The sequence below is a fragment of the Nicotiana tomentosiformis genome, chromosome 7 (genome assembly GCF_000390325.3).
Source record: "Nicotiana tomentosiformis chromosome 7, ASM39032v3, whole genome shotgun sequence".
Classification (NCBI taxonomy): Eukaryota; Viridiplantae; Streptophyta; class Magnoliopsida; order Solanales; family Solanaceae; genus Nicotiana; species Nicotiana tomentosiformis.
Window position 1 is genome coordinate 32053349 of NC_090818.1, and position 23375 is coordinate 32076723.

Here is a 23375-nt window from a genome sequence, read left to right on the forward strand (position 1 = left end):
TCGTACTTGATTTGATAGGTTTCGGCGTCGAATGTAAAATTTAAAATTTACTAATTTCATTAGGCTTGAATTGGGGTGTGATTCATATTTTTAGTGTTATTTGATGTGATTTGAGACTTCGACTAAGTTCGTATGATATTTTGGGATTTGTTGGTATATTTGGTTTAGGTCTCGGGGGCCTCGGGTGTGTTTCGGGGTGGTTTCGGACCAAGTTTGGCTGGGTTGTTGCTGCTGGGTTGCTGGCACTGATGTTGTTCTTCACGAACGCGAAGGGGAAATTTGGACTGACCCATTTTGTGCTTCGCGTTCGCGACTGAGGGCACGCATTTGCGAAGGTTCGGGGGGGGGGGGGAAGGGGGGTATGGGGCAAAGCTACGCGTTCGCTAAGGGGAAAGTCGGCCTGGGGGAAATTGGTCTTCGCGTTCGCGATGGAGAGGACGCGTTCGCGATTGAGCAGCCCGGTGAAGCATCACGTTCGCGAGGCAAGGCTCGCGTTCGCGAAGAAGGAATCGCTGGGCAGAGAGTTTAAGTTCTGAAAATGGGACTTCGTCCCATTTTTTATTTTTGACGAATTGGAGCTCGGGAAGAGACGATTTTCGGTAGATTTTTAAGGAAAATAACGGGGTAAGTGTTCTTAAATCAATATTGGTCAAATTACCCGAATTCATTGTTGTTTTTAACTTTTAATCGGTGATTTAAGTTGGAAAATTTTAAAAACCCTCTTGGTTTAATTTGAATATTTGAGGGTGGAGTGGATGTCGGAATTTGGTAAAAATTTATATGGTTGGACTCATGGTTGAATGAGATTTCGAATTTTGTAACTTTTGTCGGGTTTCGTGTCGTGGACCCCACGAACGATTTTTAAGTGCAATTTCGGATTTTTGTTGGAAATTTAATATTTTCATATGGAATTAATTCCTATAATTTGTATTGACTTAACCGAATTATTTGTGACTAGATTCGAGGCATTTGAAGGACGATTCGCGAGGCAAAGGCATTGCAGAATAAAGAATTTCACGGTTTGAGTTAAGTAACAGTTCTAAATTTGGTCCTAAGGGTATGAAACCCCAAATTTTGTGATATGTGATTGTTTTGAGGTGACGCACATGCTAGGCGACGGACGTGTGGGCGTGTACCATAGGAATTGTGGCTTGATAAATTTCATGTAACTATGTGATTGAATAATCTGTTGATATCCGTACATTTTCGATGTATTAGAGAAATCGAACTATAAATCACGTTTAAACCATGTGTTGACACTGTAGGGACCCACAGAGGTCGTGTACATGTTGAGTTATCTGCTAACTTGCTATTTTATACTCAGTCACAGTTTTACTTGCACATTACATCTCAGTCTCTATTGTTCATTATTGATGCACCATATCATTGTTGTTTGGGCTGTTTAGCATGATTTCTGAGAGCCCGAGAGACTAGAGAGATTGATGACTAAGTGAAGCTGAGGGCCTAATTGTAAGAATATTTATGGGATCGGACTGCATGTCGCAACATATTTCAATGATTTATGCCATGATTGGCTTGTTATAGCGCTTGGGCTGAAGGAGCCCCTCCGGAGTCTATACATACCCCAAGTGAGCACAGGTACTTACTTAGTACGAGTGTCGAGTGCTGAGTGATTGAGAGGAATGAGTGACTGTGAGGAAAGGGTGATTGTGAGGTTGGAGTGAATGAGAGGACTGAGTGACTGTTGCTCTGAGAGGATGCATTGATACATTATTGTTGCACTTCAGTTGTCATATATCACTATTTTGGAAACTTCTGAAAGACATTATCTTCTATTTTAGTAGAATTTGATATAAAATTACTGTTTGAGTTGTAAATGTTGAACTTGAAAGCATGCCTACCTTTTTATGTTGGAAATTACTGTAATTGGACTTAGTTGTGAAGCTCGTCACTATCTTCATTTCTTTATTTAGTATTTTTACTTGCTGAGTTAGTTGTACTCATACTACACCCTGCACCTCGTGTGGAGACCCAGGTACCTCCGGACACGGCAGTTGCTAGTTTTTCGGAGCTTTATCTGTTGGAGACTATTGAGATAGCTGCTTGACGTCCGCAAACCTTGACCCTCCTCCTTTCAGTTTTTGTACTGTTTTATATTTTCAGACAGTGTTTTTATCAGTCAGTCTTTGTTACCCTTTAGATGCTCATGTACTCAGTGACACCGAGTTTTGGGAGTGCATTTATATCCAGTATTTGTGGGATTTTCTCTTAAACTTAATTATTATATTTTCAGTATTTAAAAAATATTATGGGTTATTGATGTTGTCGGCTTGCCTAGTATTGAGATAGGCGCCATCACGATATGTGTGATTTTTGGGTCGTGACAAGTAATGGCAGCGGGATTATCATTCAACAGAGCCATATCAAGATCCATTACACCTAAGTGGAACTTGACTTGTTCATGCCATTCAGAGAAGTTCAATCTGTTGAACACAGTAACAGAAGAAGCATGCGAATGAAGAGGAATTGCTGCAAAATAGATAATACATGCTCACAAATCAATATGGATTCAGTTAAACAATTAAAGCATATTGTAATTATCCTTGGGGTAAATACTACGACACACTATCATAATTTAAATGTCATTTAGTCATTAATAGGCAATTAAATATTTTTAACCAAACACATATGACATCTTTGGACAGACAATATATATTTGACTAAGAATATTAATTTACCTCATTATTTTCACTATTCATAGAATGATTGATCCACCTTTGGGTAAATCCTTAGGTTCTAGCAATAGTGAAAATTAATTTATCCATTTATTTTCAATTATAGACATTTCATTAATTTCATGGATAAACTATAATTTTATGTATGCATATTTTTCATGAACATACTAGTTTGGATACTTTTGTTTTTGGTAACTAACTTTATATTAATCACCAGGAATCAACATTACAATACCATAGCCAGTTTAACACAACTAGCTATCTAAAGAAAAACACCAAAAGTCTAAGCTGAACTAGCAAACCAGTAATCACCTCTAGTTAGCCAAGCTAGAACAACATGCTATGTAACAAGTTTTGGACACCATGAGATGCTCTAACATTGGACAAGTAGGCAATCTCTCTAGCTATAATCTCCCAGTTCCTTGATTTCTTTTCGAAGATCCTCTGATTTCTCTCCATCCAAATGGCATAGACACATTCTGCATAGACACTTTTGAAGATGTGTGCTTGTTGAGTCCTCCCTTTTACATTCTGGATTATCCAAGCTACATGTTGATCCCATCCAATGGTTGGCCGTTCCTGCTTCTGAAGCCATAGGAGAATCCTATTCCACACTGCTCTGGTGAAATCACAGTCCATGAACAAATGATTTCTACTTTCAGGTTGAGTATGGAACATGACACATTCTAAGTCAAGAGCTATGCCCCATTTTGCTAGCCTATCAGTAGTGAGAAGCTTGTCTTGTAGCTGCAGCCACATGATGAATTTGGCCTTGGGTCTAGCATCATTCTTATACATCACACATTTCCAGGGTACTTTAAGGTAACTAGGTAGCAGCTGCTCATAAATTTGTTTGTCAGGCTGCCTGGCCCCTTTCTTATCTGCACTTGCAACAAAGTCTGTCGAGCTTCCAAGATTTTCCTCATGATCCAACAAGCTTGTTGGGGAACTCTAGCTATGCTAAGAGGCTGGCCTTTGAGGTAGAACTCATGGATCCATTTGATCCATAATTTGTCATCTTTATGAGAAAGGTCCCAATGTGTCTTAGCTAGAGCAGCTCTATTCCAAATCCTTATGTTAAGGAGGTTTAATCCTCCAAAGGTTCTGGGAAAACACATTTTTCCCCAAGAGACAAGGGCCTTTTTTGTAATAGTTTCAGTGCCCGACCACACAAAAATTCTACAATATGCATCAATCAGTTTAAGGATCTTAACTGGAATTTGAAATAGCTTAGACCAATATGATTGGACTCCAAAAAGAACAGATTGCACCAGTTGAACTCTTCCAGCATAAGAGAGTTTCTTAGCTGTCCAGGAGGTAATTCTGGCCACTATATTCTCTATTAGAGGGTTTCCATTGAGTATAGGAGATCTTTTTAGTGGATAGGGGAACTCCCAGATACCTAATAGGTAACTCACCAGCAGGAATGCCAAGCTTATGTACAATTCTATCTCTTTCCACCTGATCAACTCCACCAAAATAGATAGAGCTTTTCTGTAGATTAGCTTGTAACCCTAAAGCTTATGAGAACTGTTTGAAAGCTTGGTAAAGTGCATTAACTGACTTCAGGTCATCTCTAGAAAATAACAATAAGTCATCTGCAAAGCTCAGATGGGTGATCTTCAATTTGGCACATCTGGGGTGGAAGTTAAAGGATTTGTCGTCCCTAAGTTCATGTAGCTTCCTGCTCAAATATTCCATAGCCATTGTGAATAGATAAGGAGAAATGGGGTCTCCCTATCTCAATCCTTTAGCAGCATCAAATGGCTTTGTAGTTTCCCCATTTACCATCTCAGTATAATTCACAGTTTGTACACATTCCATTATCCAAGAGACAAATCTGTCGCGGAACCCCAATTCACTTATAACCTGCTTCAAATAGGGCCATTCTACTGAATCATAGGCTTTCTGCAAATCAATCTTCACCATACATCTGGGAGATGCATTTTTCCTTCGATAATCTTTGACTAATTCATGGGCCAAGATAATATTATCTGAGATTTTCCTTCTTGGAATAAAACCTACCTGAGCATCACAGATGATACTAGGTATAACTTTCTGAATCCTAGCAGCCAAGATTTTTTCTATGATCTTATACAATATGGTGCAGCAAGCAATTGGTCTATACTCCTTTACTGTCAGAGGACTAGAATTCTTTGGAACTAAAGTGATCGTAGTGCAGTTAATAACTTTAAACATTTTCCCCGATGCAAAGAACTGTTTAACTGCCAGAGTCACCTCATCCTTCTGTATTGGCCAAGCTTGTTTAATGAAATGAGAGTTGTACACATCAATACCTGGAGCTTTGTCATTCTCTATGGCCTGTAATCCATACCATACATCTTGGTCAGTAATATCATCACATAACTCCCTTATTTATTGTTGAGAGAGGGTTGGACCTTTCATCATTGTGAGTCTGTTAACTGCTGGAATTGAAGGGGAAGCTGTACCCATAAGGGATTTATAGAAAGCAATAATTTCCTCCTTTATAGCTAGAGGATCAGTCAGTTATGCACCAGTAAGGGATGTAAGATGTAATATCTGCTTCTTTTGTGTTCTTTCCTTAACCAAAGCTGAAAAATACTTGGTATTGGCATCCCCAAGTTTTAACCATTTTGCACGAGCTTTCTGCCTAAGAGCACTTTCTTCCACAAGTGACCATTTCTCCAAATCAAGCAAGATTTGTTTCCCTTTTTGCCAAGAGATGGTCAGTACATTGAGCATTTATCATCTCCTAAGTTAACTGCAGCTCCTCTCGAGCTAGGACAATTTTCTGAGAAATACTCTTGAATTTTGCATTGTTCAGCTGTTTCAACAAAGGTTTAAGCAACTTAAGCTTTAACCATATATCCTTCATAAGCCACATATCTAGTTTCTGCTCCCAACTTTATTGCACCATAGGCAGGAAATCCTGATGACCAGTCCATACATTGATGTTTCTAGCCTTAGTCTTGAGGGACAAGATCATAGGAGAATGATCAGAGATTAAAGGAAGTTCATACGGAGTTACTACATGCCCCCATTGCAACATCCATTCATGATTACCAAATGCTCTATCTATTATGCTACAGACCCTATCTGCACCACTCTGCTTATTTGACCATGTATAATACTCCCCTTTCAATCCTTGCCACATAGCCTCTCTATGTTCAATTGCATTAAAGCCATATATTACTGTAATTATACAATCTAAAGGCCCTTGTCTCTCCTTGACATGACAGTGTAAAAATTGAGCATCCACCTTCATACAGATACCTCATATAGATTTTTGTCCCATAGTTTGGCCACTTTGGTGACTAACAAACTATATAAACATAATCCACACATAAATTAAATATCTGAAGATTTTATGCATGTGAATAGTTTAAACAATCTAGTTTGATCACTTTAGTGACTAACAAACTATATAAACATTGATCACATACATAAAATAAATAATAAATGGATTCACATCTTAATAATCCAAAATATTATAAGAGATGAGAACCTAAATTAAATATCTCCACAACAGCTACATAATAAAGTTATCAATTTTTGTTTTAATAAATTAATAATTAGGTGGAAGATATTTCATAACCTAATTCCTTTAAACATGCCAGAATCGTACAAGCCATGCATTCGATCTTTATCATCGGCGCCACCTTCAAGGCTAAGGCTTCTCCATTCATCCTTATTTTATTATTAACAATAATATAGGACCTTTAAGATTTTGAAGCCCAAAGCGGCATAAAAGATTTTCATACTAGCAGTACCAATCCTCATAATTTGCAGATAAAAGAACGTGATTCATGATTAGTAATTGAATGTACAAGGCTATACTATTCTTATTACTTAAAGCTATTGACACATTCAAAAGCATTCTTAATTCTCAGAACATACAACGAGAATGAGAGAAAAAGGATTTTTCCCCCTTCCTTTTAGGATAGTCCAGGATAAAGAATGAATATTCCATTATTTTTGTAATGACCCGACCGGTCGTTTTGAGCATTTACACTTCGCTCGGTTGTTTGAGGGCATGAGTAGCTCCGTATGATGTATTATGACTTATATGAATCGTCGGTTTTGGTTTCCAGGTTATTCGTAATTCATTTAAAAGAATGATTCTCAGCTAGAAGCTTTAAATTTAAAAGAGTTTACCAAGTTTGATTTTTTTGTAAATTTGAATCCGGAATGGAGTTTTATGGTTTTGTTAGCTCCGTTGGGTTATTTTGGACTTAGGAGCGCGTCCGGATTGTGATTTGGAGGTCCGTAGTGGAATTTGGCCAGAAATGGCGGAAGTTAAATTTTTGGAAAGTTTGACCGGGAGTGAAATTTTTGATATCGGATTGTGATTCCGGGAATTGGAATAGTTTTGTTATGTTATTTGGGACTTGTGCGCAAAATTTGAGGTCAATCGGACGTGATTTGATAGGTTTCGGCATCGGTTGTGGAAGTTTGAAGTTTTAAAGTTTATAGATTTTGATTTGAGGTGTGATTCATCGTTTTGATGTTGTTATGTGTGATTTGAGGCCTCAAGTAGGTCCGTATTATGTTATGAAACTTGTTGGTATGTTTGGACGGGGTCCCGAGGGGCTCGGGTGTGTTTCGTATTGATTTCGGATCATTTTCTTCATTGTTGCTATTGCTGGCTCTGGTGTGATTGCACCTGCGGCTGGTTTGCGCAGGTGCGATGGTCGCAGAAGCGGCGAAGGAGTCGCAGGAGCGGAAATATTACTGGGAGCAGGGTTCCACAGAAGCGGAGATTGCTTTGCATTTGCGAAGGCACATATGCGGTGAGTTGAGCGCAAAAGCGGTTGTCAGCGCAGAAGCGATATTTGAGCGCGCACCTGCAAGTGCACAAATGCGGGTATTTACCGCAGGTGCGAAGGCAGGCCTCCAGTGCTTCTCCGAAGAAGCGTGATTTTTGGTCGCAAAAGCGACGCCGCATAAGCGGCTAATGTGTCGCAGGTGCAAAAGTGCTAGGCAGAATGATAACTACAGGGTTCGTGATTTTGGCTTCATTTTAACATTTCCAAGCTCGAATGGAGGCAATATTTCAAGAAAATGTCACCATATGAGGTAAGTGTTCTCTACTCGATTTTGGTTATATTTCATGAATCTACCTTCGTTTTGGTAATTGGATTGTGAATTTAAAGAGGAAATTTGGGGGTTTTGGCCTAAAGTTTCATAATATGAACTTTTGAGTTTTGAATATCGAATTGGAGTCGGATTTGAGTGAAAATAGTATGGTTGGACTCGTAATTGAATGGGTTGTTGGATTTTGTAAATTTTGTCGGGTTTCAAGGTACGGGCCCGGGTTGGGCATTTGGCCGATTTTGGGCTTTTGATTCAAAATTTGATCTTTTTCGATCGGGATTGGTTCCTTTAGCATTATTTGATGTATTTGAATTGTTTTTGGCTAGTTTTGAGCCGTTTGGAGGTCACTACGCGCGTGATGGAATCTTTGGAGCACCGCTTGGCTTGCTCGGCATTGGTATTTGCTTGTTCGAGGTAAGTAACTCTTCTAATCTTAGAGCTGAAGGTATGAACCCTAAATATACGTATTATGTGAATTGTTTGGAGGTGACGCACATGCTAGGTGACGGGCGTGTGGGCGTGCACCGTAAAAATTATGACATAATTATTCCGTAAAATTTTGTAGTCAAATAATCTTGGCATTATTTATGCAGGTTTATGTGTTAAAGAAATTGAGTTGAGAATCATATTAGAAATCATGTTGAGGCTATGTGCCAGTATTATTGGGACCCACAGAGGTCATATTGCTCTGAAGTATTTATTTTAAATTAAAAATTTATACTCAGTCATATTCATTTCATTGCATATTATATCTCAGTCTCTGTTGTTATTTATTGATACATCATATCATCATTTTCGGGCTATTTTTATGACATTGTGAGCCCATAAGAGAGAGACCGGAGAGATTGATGACTGGGGGAGGCCGAGAGCCTGACTATAGGGGATATTATTATGTGGATCGGGGCTGCCCGCCTGTAGCAGGCCATATATATATATATATATATATATATATATATATATATATATATATATATATATATATTATGTGGATTGGGGCTGCCCGCCTGCAGCATGCCTTATAGGCTTTATATAGCGCTTGGGCTGAAGGAACCCTTCCGGAGTTTGCACACACCGCCAGTGAGCGCGGTTGATATTATTGAGGGATGGATCTTCCCTGGACATGGATCTTGTCCGAAGTATTATATACCTGGAGATGGATCTTCTCCACTGGCTGGATTGGCCCTACTCGGTACTGAGTGACTGATGATCAGTTGATATGTATATTTTGGGATGGATCTTTTCTGGGCCGGATTGGCCATATACAACACCGAGTGATTGGGCATGATGAGTGGAATGTGTGAGAAAGGGAGATTGAGTACTCTGAGAGTGTGAGTACATGAGTTCATCTCTGAGATATATTGCATTGACATGCACACATGACATACAGGCATATAGATGTATTTTTCTCATGCTGTACGGTATCACATCATTCATGATTTCTCACACATGTTGACAGATGGGCATAATGATGTATTTGTTTTACACTAGTTATCTGGAAAGAAAATGAAACATCTTATTTATTATTGAAAGGATTTTGGGAAAATTATGGTTTTCAAACTTATTCATATTTTGGTAACTCCAGTAAACGATTTGGGTTTTCATTGATGTACTTGAAAGGCATAATTATTTTCAGAGATCATGTTTTTGTTGAGCATTTGATTATTGAGTTACTTCTGGTATTACTTGTTTTATGTTGTTATGAACTATTGTTGGTTATTGAAGTTGGGACCCAACCTTGGTACAAGCTCGTCACTACTTTCAACCTAAGGTTAGGTTTATTACTTATTGAGTACATGGGGTGGTGACAGGTGGTATCAGACCTCTAGGTTCATAGGTTCTACAAGTCATGAGCAAATGTCTAGTAGAGTCTTGCGGATCGGTATGATGACGTCCATACTTATCTTCGAGAGGCTACAGGCTAAGTTACTCGGACTCGGGTGCAGGTGTCCGACATGGGTGTGGATCCAAAGGACGGATCCTTCATGGTCTAAATTTTAGGATTCGAGGATACGGATCTAGGTACGGGTACGGGTGCGGAGATTCGGCAAAAATAAATTAAAAATCTAGAAATATAGTTATAGAGATATGCATAATTATGAGAGATTATATGGAAAACTTACGTGTAACTTGTGCCTTGTAGAGTGTAGTAACTGAGTCATTTAGTTTTCAAGTTGTAGGCAGGCACGTAGACACTCTCCAAAATGGCATGATTCATTAATTTTCCTACAACTCGCACAACAAAGTATTAAAATAAGTTATTATAAACTTGTTGAAATATAACAAATAAAAGTTATAAAGAGATTTAGAGATACAAAATAAATGAAACATACCTTTGGAAGTTAGAACTTAGAACTAAATAGACTAACATATATTCAAGAGTCACTAGTCAAAAGTTTTAAATAATTAGCTATTCAAATTAAGTTACTCAAATAACTACCAAAAAGTCTTACAGAAATTGTAAGTTCACAAGTTCATAGACAAAAAATAAGTACATAGCATACATATTTAAACTACTAGACTTATCACTTGAAACATTGTGCATGAGTACATTCTATTCAAAGGTCATCTTCCTCAATCTCTTCAATGTCAACTTCTTGCAAATCTTGAACTTCCTCTTCAAAGAAGACTCCTTCTAGTTGAGGTTCGTCTATTGACAATTCAACTAGATCATTGATACTTTTATCAATATTAAAATAATCCCCACCTAAAACAACACCAATTGTTTTTTAGAAGATTGTGAAAGGAACTTATCATGCTAAAGAAATTACTCAAGAAATATCAAATCATGGATATGTATATATACGGATATACCTAAATCCCAATATTTGCTTGGACCACTTGTATACTTTTCCTTTCTTCGAGAGAGCAAGCGAAGATTATAATGGATAAAAACTAAATCTTCGGCTCTAGAAGTAGCTAGCTTGTTTCTCTTGATGCTATGAATCAATGAAAAAGTACTCCAATTTCTCTCGCAACAAGATGAAGAAGCTGGTTGGGAAAGCAATTTGTAAGCCAGACTTTGTAAAAGTGGAGCATTTATACCATGGTTAGCCCACCAAGATAAAGGTTCCTCATACCCCATAGCATCAATCACATGAGGCTCACCAAAGTAACCATTCCCACAACAAAATGCCCCATACTCCAAAGAAGCTTTCTTTAAATCATTTGGATCCTTGAAATATCTTTGAAAGCATTTGAGCCTATTTTGTGAAATCTTTATATCTTCATTAGGAGCAAGTCTTCTTAACCCGTTGCTTTCACCTTTAAGCCACGACTCATGATAATATTTCGGAACCAATGAATGTGCCATGCAATGCAATGGAGTATTACTCTTATTCCACCTTGCCACAAGAATTCCTTGAATTGTAGCAAAAAAATTCGGTTGGCCGGTAATAAGATCTTTCCCCTCATGCTCAAATACAATCACCTTCACCTTTTCAATCATTGTATCCCACATGTCATAAATAAGGTGCAATTTTGGACAATCAAGGTCGGCACTTCTAAGCATGGATACAATTGGCTCCGTACACCTCAACAAGTATTCAATAGTATCCCACCATTCATCATCCATTACAAGAGATTTTATTTCGCGCGCTTTAGCTTCAATTACTTTATATCCTTTATAATTCGTCCATTCGTCATCCATCACCATTTTTTCCAATGACGATTTAACTCTATGAATACGAGAAGTCATAATAATATGGGAAGCAAATCTTGTTTCCGCAACTTTCAACAAAGATAACTCCGAATACTTTTGGAAAATGGCAAGCGCCATGTCGTGATTCACCGCAAAATTCTTTAAGCTACTCACTTGACCAATCAACTTTAATATCCATTCGCAATTTTTAAAGTGAGTTGATTTTTCTGAAGGTTGACACATACTTTTAAAAGCAAGATTCAAACAATGAACAACACATGGTGTCCAAAATATGTGCGGAAAAGTTTGCTCAACAATAGAACCGGCAAGCTTCATATTACCTGCATTATCAGTGATAACTTGGACAACTTTCTTTGCATCGACATCTTCTATGGCTTTAATAAATAACTTAGCAATATATTCACCATCCTTAATAATCCCACTTAAATTGATTGATTTTAAAAATATTGGTCCGCCACTAGATGCTCCCATTATATTTATCAATGGCCGCCTTTTAACATCTGACCATCCATCCGAACAAATCGACAATCCTTTTCTTTTCCATGTATCAACACTTTTTGTTGGTCTTGATATGCCTTTTCCTTTTTGTTTCACAGCTGTTGATGAAGCCATTTTTAGGGATATTGGGTGAAGAAAAATTCTAAAATTTTTCGGCTATGGATTCAAAGAAAGTCGAGATGAAACAGAGAGAGTGAGAATGGCTTGTTTGTCTATGTTCTTGGACAAGAAAATTCATTCAATGAGAAAAAAGATATTCTGATGGGGAGATGGGGAGTTTACGATGACAATAGACTTATTGGACAAATAATTCATTAAATAAACAAAAAGGTATTATGATGGGTGGAGTTTATGATGATAATTCATTTTTTTAACAAGATAATTCACGTCACTTTTCATGGGATAGTAAAATATTGCATTAAATGATATTTGTACCATTTAGTTTTATCATTTTAATTTGGAAATATTTTTTAATTTTAATAGAAATATAATTATTAATCATACTCCAAACCCTAAACTCCAAAACTAAAATCTCAAACCCCAAAATCATATAACCTTAAACATTATTTAATTACATATGATATTGTGTATATTTTATTATTGATTAAATTAGTCGATTAATGTGATTTGTCTGAAAGCTATATAACCTTAATCATGAATAATTAATTATATTTCAAGTATTTCAATAGATCAATATTAATTAGCTTGATATTCTAGAACTTGTATTGATAGAAAGAATCAAACAATCTAACAAGACGGGATCCCTAATATGATAGTAGATATATCTTGTTATCAGTCAAATTAGTCAAACAAAGTCAATCGTTATTTTCAATCAAACATATATTTAGATTTTAAGTATTTCGATAGTTCATAACTTGTATTGATAGGAAGACTCAAATGATCTAACAAGAAGAGTTTTCTACTCTAGTCGATTAATGTGATTTGTCTGAAAGCTATATAACCTTAATCATGAATAATTAATTATATTTCAAGTATTTCAATTGCTCAATATTAATTAGCTCGATATTCTAGAACTTGTATTGATAGAAAGAATCAAACAATCTAACAAGACGGGATCCCTAAAATGATAGTGGATATATCTTGTTATCGGTCAAATTAGTCAGACAAAGTCAATCGTTATTTCCAATCAAACATATATTTAGATTTCAAGTATTTCGGTAGTTCATAACTTGTATTGATAGGAAGACTCAAATGATCTAACAAGAAGAGTTTCCTACTCTAGTCGATTAATATGATTTGTCTGAAAGCTTTATAACTTTAATCATGAATAATTAATTATATTTCAAGCATTTCAATAGCTCAATATTAATTGTATAAATTAAGTGTTATTAAGTTCTCTCATTCTTTGTTTATTTTCTAAAATTCGCTAATATTCTTCTTTGTCATATTTCTAAAATATTTCGATATTCTAGAACTTGTATTGATAGAAAGAATCAAATAATCTAACAAGACGGGATCCCTAATACGATAGTGGATATATCTTGTTATCGGTCAAATTAGTGAGATAAAGTCAATCGTTATTTCCAATCAAACATCTATTTAGATTTCAAGTATTTCGATAGTTCATAACTTGTATTTGATAGGAAGAATCAAATGATCTAACAAGAAGAGTTCCCTAGTCAATTAATGTGATTTGTTTGAAAGCTATATAACATTAACCATGAATAATTAATTATATTTCAAGTATTTCGATAACTCAATATTTATTGGTGGTGCTAATCAAATATAATATAAGAATACTCTTCTTTGTCATTTTTTAAAATTATTTTAGCTCATTCACAAATCATGTAATTTATAATTAGTCTTAAAATATGTGTCACAACATAGCATATAGTGGAGAACTGAAGGGTCAATTCTATTATGTACAATTTATAAATTTTTCATGATCTTCGCGAGAACGTAATTTTTCAAAATATTTACATGCTAATAATTAATTTAGAAATTATCCCCCGTTTCTTTGAGAAAGAAAATATTTATAAATAGTATAATTAGGTAAATTAATAAAATTTGTTTATTTAGAGCATATACTTATTTAATATATATGAAGTTTACTCAGATAAAAATATGTGTCTTTAAAGCATATACAATTATATTTAGTTTACAATTAAATAATTATTTATTATTTTTATTAAAACTATAACTATTTTTGGTACAATTAAAACTGTAATTTTTATAAACAAAAAACTATTGAAGACATAGTATATGTAATGTCTATCTCGGCAGAATATTAGCAAACATATCAACTAGTAATAAAGTAGTCAATTCCTAATTAGTCTAAAGTCTTCTTTTTCCTTATTCTCTGCATTCCTGTCTTATTCTTTGTCTGGTCTAAGTCTTCTTCTTCCTTATTCTCTGCATCGCTGTCTTCTTCTTCTTTCCCAACAAATTTTTTTCCATGTTTCTGCTTTTTTCCAGTAGAACAAGACCCGGGCCCTTCCAAATAAGCCTCAGTCCAGTAGTCCACCACTCATCTTCAACTTCTCTGCCCTAAAAAAATATTATAGCTCTTGATTTTAGAAACCTGCAGCATGAACAAGAAGATTGATCAAGACAAAAAGCTTCAAAAGGACTAGTATAAATTACTACATAGCAGTGTAATGGAAGGTATTTCGTTTCCCATCTCTTCAAATCTTTACTTAGGGAAATCAATTCTCAAAATTTTTCCCAAATTTTTGGTCAATACATCCGATCTCGTTTGACCGGATCTGACCCAGATCCCACGCCCTTACCCGTGTCAGTGTCGTGTCGACACGAGTATGGCACCCAAATTGCCGAGTCCGAGTAACTTGGGCTACAGGTCATTTAGGATATACTTCCCATCTTTCTTTCCTTATCGTGCGGCATTGATTCAGCTTGAAGCATAACTCTTTGAATTCCTTCCATGCATTCGTATGCGCATGTGAGCGCTTGGTATCGGCTGTGCGCCGGCAGCTTGTGATTCCATGGTTGAGGTGCGAGGTGTGTTTTTGGCGTGCTGATGGTGGGCCAGCCTGGAGGACTTGAGTCCGAGTTTTGACGGTAGCTTGAGCACGGAGATTTTGATTGTGTGAGCACGTGCTTTTGTGACTTATAGGTCCGTTGGTGTCCCTATTAGTGGAGTTTGTGATTGGATGACTATGTGGTGAGTATGATGTAACTGCGAGATGTGTTCAGATTATACGAATGTGACGAGACGAGTTTACTTGAGATGTAGCAAGGACTATGAAGTGTTTGATTTCTGTCTTGATTTGGCGTATGGCCTCGAGTTATGGATGTGTTGAGGGATCTCTTATGTTGTTTAGTTGTGGAGTAAAGTAGATTCTCATGTCTTGTTGATGAGTTCAGAATCGAGAAGATTAAGTGATTGCGTTGTAGTCGTGACTGCGGAAGGGTATAGGGAGATGTCAGTTTGAGGCAAAGCAGGTGGGTTATTCCCTGCGAGGTGTCCTGAGGTTGTGTGGTCCCTAAGATGTTTTGTAGAGAGTTCTCTTTTACCAATGAATATATGCTGCAATTTGAGTTTGGATCGCCTGTGGAAGTTGGCTTAACCATCACGAGGATGATCGCGAGATTTGCAGATGACTTGAGGTACTAGATGGTTTGTGTTCCATGAGCGGATGAAGGATTTAATGGAATCTCATTGTGGTATTATGGTAGTAATGGGTTATGATTATTGTAAGTGGCCAGATGTTTTATTCCATGGCTGTGAGCCAAGTGAGGGAGTCTGCCATCGACGAGTTAATTGCACGGTTATGTGTTGTATTGATTTTAGTTCGGGGTATACTGGGGAATCAATTATGACTTGCAGAGGTCGAGATCGAGTATGACTCGGGTAAAAAAATTTCTGAATACAGGTTGTATTACACTCTATGGGTATATGGGAATCATAAAATAATTGAGTGGTTATTCGCGAAGGATGTAGTGTACATGGAGTAAGAATTTGCTCGATTTCTTAGGAGTATGGGTTACTCTTTACTCCCTTGGGTATTGATGTACTAATGGGGCACAGGTTATTCGGTCCGTTTGGTCGGTTTAATTGAGATTTGAGTAGAGTGTATGAATCTCGAGAATGGTTCTAATGGATTAAAGATTTATATATAGCGATTTGGAATTTTCAAGATTTGTATATGGCTAGAAACTGGGAGTTTCATTGGATGGTGTCGATACTAGTGGCATTTTTTAAATCATTGTTGATTGTGTATTTCAGTATCAAGAAGGTGAAGGAAATAATTTTAGATTCACATAAGGTCTCTTTAGAGTGGGTGTCTCGGTTGTGGTACCTTGGGGTGCTTGAGAGGGAAGTCAGCGGCTTATGGGCCTTAGGGAATTGTGGTTTTATACTAGGGTCTCTTATGTGGTGAATTTTGGTTTAGGATTGTAGTGTTCCAGCAAGGAGAAGTATCAATTTGAAGGCAATTTGGAAGGGACTTGGAGAAATAGGATAGCGTGGTAGTAGGTTGGATCAGCACAGTAATGGATATAATCGGTTCTTTGGGTACTTATGATGTGGCTAGTCTCCACAGGTGTTTCTTGGCAATTCTCTTGTGTTTTGGCAACCTACGTGGCTGGGTTGAGTTAGAAAGATTCGGTTCTGATAGCTTGGTTGTGTGCAAATGGGTTTCAAAGAATTCTCAATGGTTTTTACCACGGTTCGAGGAGAATATTTCCTACCGGCGTGAGGAATATGTTGCGTATTGGGATTTTCTCCGGGATGAGATCAAATGCAAGGTTACTGACTGATCGGGTATGTATTCTTCTTGTGACTCAGAGTTGATTATGAGATTCTTGTACTCTTCACATGATGGCATGGTAGATGCGGTGTGTTGTGTGAGATTGAGATTTACATATGCAAGGTCACAATTTAGTTTTGAAGGGAAGGACATAAATTTGTAGGCAGCATGGACGGTTTCAGATGAATAGATGAATGATATTACTTCATTGGTATTGCGACACTTTCCTGGTTGATCGACTGCTGATATTCAAATTATGATTTGTGGCACGGAAGAATTATAGAAGTATTCCTTGTGGGATAATCGTGTATGGGAGATATGTTAGGCATTCGGGTGGTGGAGTTGGGATAAAATATGGTGATTCGTGTGTTCTATGTATTTGGAGATTGGGAGTTCTCAGGAGCAGATTGTTTCATGGTTGTGGATTATGAAGTTGTGGCCGAAGCTAGCCAGATGATAGTATGTGTTATGATTAAGTCATTGTGGACTTTCGGAGGTTATTTATCTATCTGTGGGTGTGTTATGATTAAGTCATTGTGGACTTTCGGAGGTTATTTATCTATCTGTGGGTGACTAGAGCTGATTTGGGGGTCCATTGGTAGGCCCAATTAGGATGTGTATTCTACACCAAGCCGGATTGGTTGGCTCCATACTGCTATTGTTGAGGGATGTGCCATTCGGTTGTTGTTGAGCTTATTTATTTTCTGAGATGATCTGTGAGTTACTCTTCTATGCTACGAGGAGTTGTGATTCGTTGGTTATATGCACATATGGTGTGGTTCTATTGGGACCTTATAGCGAAATTTGAGCGAGAAGAGTATTGGGTATTGCTTGGTTGATGGAGTATTGGTTATGTTCTTTCGGGTTTTGTGTGACATTGTGTCATTTGCTTTTCCGTGGTTATGGAAATGCACTTTGGGTACTTGATGTCGAATTGCGCATGGTTATTGATTTTTAGCAGGGTGGCTTGAGGTATTTAATATGGACCAGTATTTGGATAGGGTCGCGCATTGCAGTAGAGTTATGTTGAGATATGATCCCTCATGTTAGATTCGTATGTTTTGGTTCTACGGTGTGTGATAGGTTCTTAGCATTGCGTTGTGGTGGTACTTGTTGAGCTTGCAGGACAGTTCTCCCGTCTGAATCAGTTTTCCATGATTTGAGTATATTTGCAATGTTTCTTATTGGTGCATGGATTGCACGGGTTATGGCGTTAGATTGTAATGATATGGCATGTCACTAGAGTGGTCGTGTTGGATGAGATGAGATCATTGGACTTATAGTGGATACTATCGGAATTGATTACAGCATGTTTGGAAGGATAATATCGAAAGTCGGCTTAGAATTGGCTATAGTTCTTGTCGAATGAGAGGGAATTCCATGACTGGTTAATCTGATGAATGGTTATGAGTTCTGCGTGTTTCTTTCATCATCGGCAGTGTACGAAGGTTTTAGAACGAGGTTTTGTTTGACATAAGGTTTATTACCGATATTGGGTGGTTTTGAGCAGCCACTGTGATTAGATATTATTGCTATGAGTATTTGAGTTGTGTGGTATATCATGTGATTACATCTTGGGTTATGGTTATAGCTTGTTCAGACTTATACAGTGTGTAGATGCGAGATTACGATCTTATAGAAATTCCGGATGTTGGAAATTAGATTCTAAGTTTTATGGGCTAGGTTGAATTAAGAAACTATAGCTATGCTGTGTTGTCGGGCCTATATGGGATAGGGTGACGTGAGATCACCCCAGGGTATGTGCATAGTAAGGTTACACGGCGATTTGATGGCTTTTGGAACAACTCTTGGCACGTTCGAGAACGAACGTATGTTTAAGTGAGGGAGGATATAACGACCCGACCGGTCATTTCAGGTTATTCGGAATTAATTTGAAAGAATGATTCTCAGCTAGAAGCTTTAAATTTGAAAGAGTTGACCAAGTTTGACTTTTTGTGAATTTGAACCCGGAACGGAGTTTTGATGGTTCCGTTAGCTCCGTTGGATTATTTTGGACTTAGGAGCGCGTCCGGATTGTGATTTGGAGGTCCGTAGTAGAATTTGGCCTGAAATGGCGGAAGTTGGATTTTTGAAACGTTTGACCGGGAGTGGACTTTTTGATATCGGATTTGGATTGTGATTCCGGGAATTGGAATAGCTTCGTTATGTTATTTGGGACTTGTGCGCAAAATTTGAGGTCAATCGGACGTGATTTGATAGGTTTCGGCATCTGTTGTGGAAGTTTGAAGTTTCAAAGTTCATAGATTTTGATTTGAGGTGCGATTCATCATTTTGATATTGTTATGTTTGATTTGAGGCCTCGAGTAGATTCGTATTATGTTATGGAACTTGTTGGTATGTTTGAATGGGGTCCCGAGGGGCTCGGGTGTGTTTCAGATTGATTTCGGAACATTTTCTTCAATGTTGCTATTGCTGGTTCTGGTGTGACCGCACCTGCGACTGGTTTGTGTAGGTGCGATGGTCGCAGAAGCGACGAAGGGGTCGCAGGAGCGGAAATATTGCTGGGAGCAGGGTTCCACAGAAGCGGAGATTGCTTCACATCTGCAAAGGCGCAGATGTGGTGAGTTGAGCGCAAAAGCGGTTGTTAGCGCAAAAGTGATATTTGGGCGCGCATCTGTGAGTGCGCAGATGCGGGTATTTACCGTAGGTGCGTAGGAAAGCCTCCAGTGCTTCTCCGCTGAAGCGTGATTTTTGGTCGCAAAAACAACGCTGCATAAGCGGCTATTGTGTCGCAAGTGCGAAAGTGTTGGGCAGAATGATAAATACAAGGGTTCACGATTTTGGCTTCATTTTAACATTTCCAAGCTCGGATTGAGGCGATTTTTCAATCAAATGTCACCATATGAATTGTGGTAAGTGTTCTCTACTCGGTTTTGGTTATATTTCATGAATCTACCTCTATTTTTGTAATTGGATTGTGAATTTAAAGAGAAAATTGGGGGTTTTGGCCTAAAGTTTCATAATATAAATTTTTGAGCTTTGAACATCGAATTGGAGTCGGATTTGAGTGAAACTAGTATGGTTGGACTCTTAATTGAATGAGTTATTGGATTTTGTAAATTTTATCGGGTTCTGAGGTACGGGCCTGGGTTGGGCTTTTGGCCGATTTTGGGTTTTTGATTCAAGATTTGATCTTTTTCGATCGGGATTAGTTTCTTTAGCATTATTTGATGTATTTGAATTGATTTTGGCTAGAACTATTTGATAATTGTATTATCTAGCGGGTTGGGTTAGGTACCATCACGACTCGTCAGAATTTGGATCGTAACAGTTTTCATTAGTGAAGATTATAAGTTCAAGCAATCCAGGCTAGAATACCACATGTAAACATAAACTTTAATTCATACCAGGATCTTGAACATGATAATCTTATACATAATCATTATAGAAAACATACATGAAGCGGAAGCCATTATCACGAAGCGGAAGCGTTAATTGAAATCGATTTCTCGCCCCTTTCTCTAGCTTTCGTTACTGCCGCCTTTAATGATGGAAAAGAAGAATAGAATAGGTGGTAACCCTAATGGGTGGGGAGATGACCAATTTATAGATGTTCCCACTTAATCTGGTACGTCCATCAAGTAACCGATCGGACGGACGAGATTTGTCTTTCATTAAATATTAATTACAGGCCTTAAACCTATTGGGCCACACACACGTAGGAAAAAACTTACACAAGTGTCGCACAATTTAATATTAAAATATCAAAATGTAAGGTAAATAATGGAATAAATTAAAGATATAGAATTATGGCCAAACATCACGCGTGTATGAAGAAAACTTTTGTATGATATACTCCATCCGTCCCAAATTATATGTCGTTTTTCGCTTCTCAAAATTCAATACTTAAAAATGTATTTTTTTTATCATATTGACATGAGAAGAATTGCAATCGATAGTAATTTTTGTATATAATTTTTTGAATATTTATATTTAAAGTTTAAAATTGAGCCGATCTAATCCAATTTTGCTTCCACAATTAGCCAATTGACTCTTAAAAAGGAAAAGTGATGCATATTTTGGGACGGAGAGTGTATATATATATATATTAGTTATAATATACCTATATATATATATATATATATATATATATATATATATATAAATTGGCTAATCATTTAGTATAATATGACGTAAAGTAGAAATTTAGTATAATATATAGTAGTTAATCATTTAGATGTTATGTTTGAAGAATTTCATAGGTGGATAGACTAACAGTGCACATGTTAAATAATCAAAGATTAAATGTACTTAACAAGATATCACAAGAATCAAAACAAAACTTAACTATGACTGTAGACTATAAGAAGAGTAATTTCCATCAAAGAATATGCTTCTTGAGTTTAATAACTAGTACATCTAATTTTCATAATTATTAGTGTATTATTTTATGAATGAAACTTACATATTCAAAACCAAGTAATAAACAGTTAAAGTACATAATTTTTATAATTATAGATATTCAAAAACATCATAATCAAAGAAAATTATAAAGTGAAATTTTTTTCAAGTGAAAATAATATTTGACAATTAGAGTTGTGTTTGAACATGAATACAATTGGAGTTGTCTTTGAAATTATTTGAGTACTTCCCACTTACTCTGATGTGCTTAGACTTCACTAACTGTTCTTAATATCATTTCTTCATGTATTATTTGACTTAAATATTATATTGTAAAGCAGAAGGGGAGCCTTGGCGTAACTGATAAAGTTGTTGTCATGCGATCAGGGGGTCACGGGTTCAAGCTGTGGAAAAAGCCTCTTGCAGAAATACAGGGTAAGGTTGTGACAATAGAGCCTTATGGTCCGGCCTTCTCCGGACTCCGTGCATAGCGGGAGCTTAGAGCACCGGGCTGCCTTTAGGACATATGAATTCTGAATTTGAGGTCTTAAATAATGTCAATTTACAAGCGAAGATAAAATTTACATCATCCACAAAAGTCAACTTAGATCGGGAATTTAACATTTGCTTACATCTAGCTATTAAGCAAAAGCAACTAGACTATTATCATCGAAGCATATGCGATTCTTTTCCTTGCGAACTGCCCATAATATATAGTACCTTTGGCATAAGACATGAGTGATTTCTTGGCAAGAATCTGCAATCCCTTCTCGTTCATATGACCCATTTTTTTGTGCCACAAATCTGTAGAAATCTCATCTTGTGCCACGTTCAATTCACCTTGGCATATTTCTGCATTTGTCCTATACAACGTGCCATGAGCAACTTCCTTTGCAATCACCAATGATCCCTTGGTGAGTCTCCACTTTTGATTTACAAAATAGTTCTCGTATCCATCTCGGTCTAAAGCAATTCCCGAGATCAAGTTCATCCGCAAATCAGGTACATGTTGCACGTCCTTTAGAACCAATGTGCATCCGATATTTGTTTTGATAAAAATGTCACCAATCCCCTCAATCTTTGAGTAACTTGTGTTACCCATTCTCACAAGGCCTAAATCACCTGCTACATATCTGCAAAAAAGATCTCTTACCGGTGTGGCATGGCAAGATGTTGCGGTATCAAACACCCATTCCGACTCTGGACCTGAAAAGTGCATGCATTCCTCTTCCTCGTTTATAAAGAAGACAACATTATCATTATTTTGCACCATGGCGGATGTGTTGTCGTCATTCTTCTGGCCACTAGTTTCACCTTTGCCCTTCCTTGGATTTGGGCAATCTCTTTTGAAGTGACCTGGTTGACCATAATTGTAGCAATTTCTAGCTCTTGCTTTGGATCGGTTCTTAGACTTCCCACGAGCTCCGGATCTACCATAGTTGTTCAAAATCCTTTGATAACTCCTGCCTCTACCTTCTGTGATGAGAGCATGTCCTAGATTTTCAGGCTTTTTTCTCATCTTCTCATTGAGTAGAAAAGCCGATGTGACATATTTCAGCTCAATGGTAGTCTTACCATGCAGGATGGTTGTTGCCAGATTATCGTACGAAGTGGCAAAGAGTTCAATAGCAAGATGGCTTTATCTTCTTCCTCGATTTTCTCTCCGAGATTGGCGAGCTGTGTGATTGGTTCGTTAAACACATTTAAATGTGACAAAAAATTTGTACCTTTACCCATGTGTAGGGCGTATAGCTGCTTCTTCAGGTACAATTTATTTGTTAGGGTTTTGTACATGTATAGGCTTTCCAACCTTGTCCAAATGTCACGTGCTGTGTCTTCATCAATGATGTTATTTACCACATCATCTGATAAGGGCAACCTGATTGCACTAGCAGTCTTTTTATCCAAGTCAGCCCAATCCTCAGCTTTCATGGTATCAGGCATTTTGGCATCAGCATCTAGTACCTTGTGTAATCCTTGTTCGATGAGCAGATATCTCTTCCTTCTTTGCCATGTTGAGAAACCGCTATCTCCGTTAAATATTGCTAACTCGTACTTTACTCCGAACATTTTTGATTTTCACCGAGTATAGTACTACCGACAGTGAATAGTATTTATGTAAACAAGCAGAACCTGCGCTATGATATCAGTTGTTGGGAATAAACCCCCTAGAGAAATAATATTCACAGTAATAAAAATGGAATAATAACGTAGCACCGAGATACGGTAATTAGCAAGAATAAAAGAGTGACAACGAAACCAAGATTTTTACGTGAAAAACCCTTTTGAATAAGGGAAAAACCACGGCCCCGAGACGAGCAACTGATATCACTATAGCAAGGAATTTTACACTTT

General features: G+C 37.2%; 2 protein-coding genes across 2 annotated transcripts; both read right to left on the bottom strand.

Moving 5' to 3' along the window:
• Positions 1 to 3493: 3493 nt before the first annotated feature.
• On the bottom strand, positions 3494 to 4403 carry LOC138895440 (uncharacterized). Its single transcript, XM_070180127.1, has 2 exons — positions 4261 to 4403; positions 3494 to 4157 (listed from the first exon to the last, which is right to left on the bottom strand). The coding sequence occupies exons 1-2, from the start codon at positions 4401 to 4403 to the stop codon at positions 3494 to 3496; spliced, it is 807 nt and encodes a 268-aa protein (XP_070036228.1).
• Positions 4404 to 10327: 5924 nt separating this feature from the next.
• LOC138895441 (uncharacterized) lies at positions 10328 to 12042 on the bottom strand. Its single transcript, XM_070180128.1, has 3 exons — positions 11751 to 12042; positions 10584 to 11636; positions 10328 to 10476 (listed from the first exon to the last, which is right to left on the bottom strand). Exons 1-3 carry the CDS (start codon positions 12040 to 12042, stop codon positions 10328 to 10330), a joined length of 1494 nt encoding a protein of 497 aa, XP_070036229.1.
• Between the last annotated feature and the right edge of the window lie 11333 nt (positions 12043 to 23375).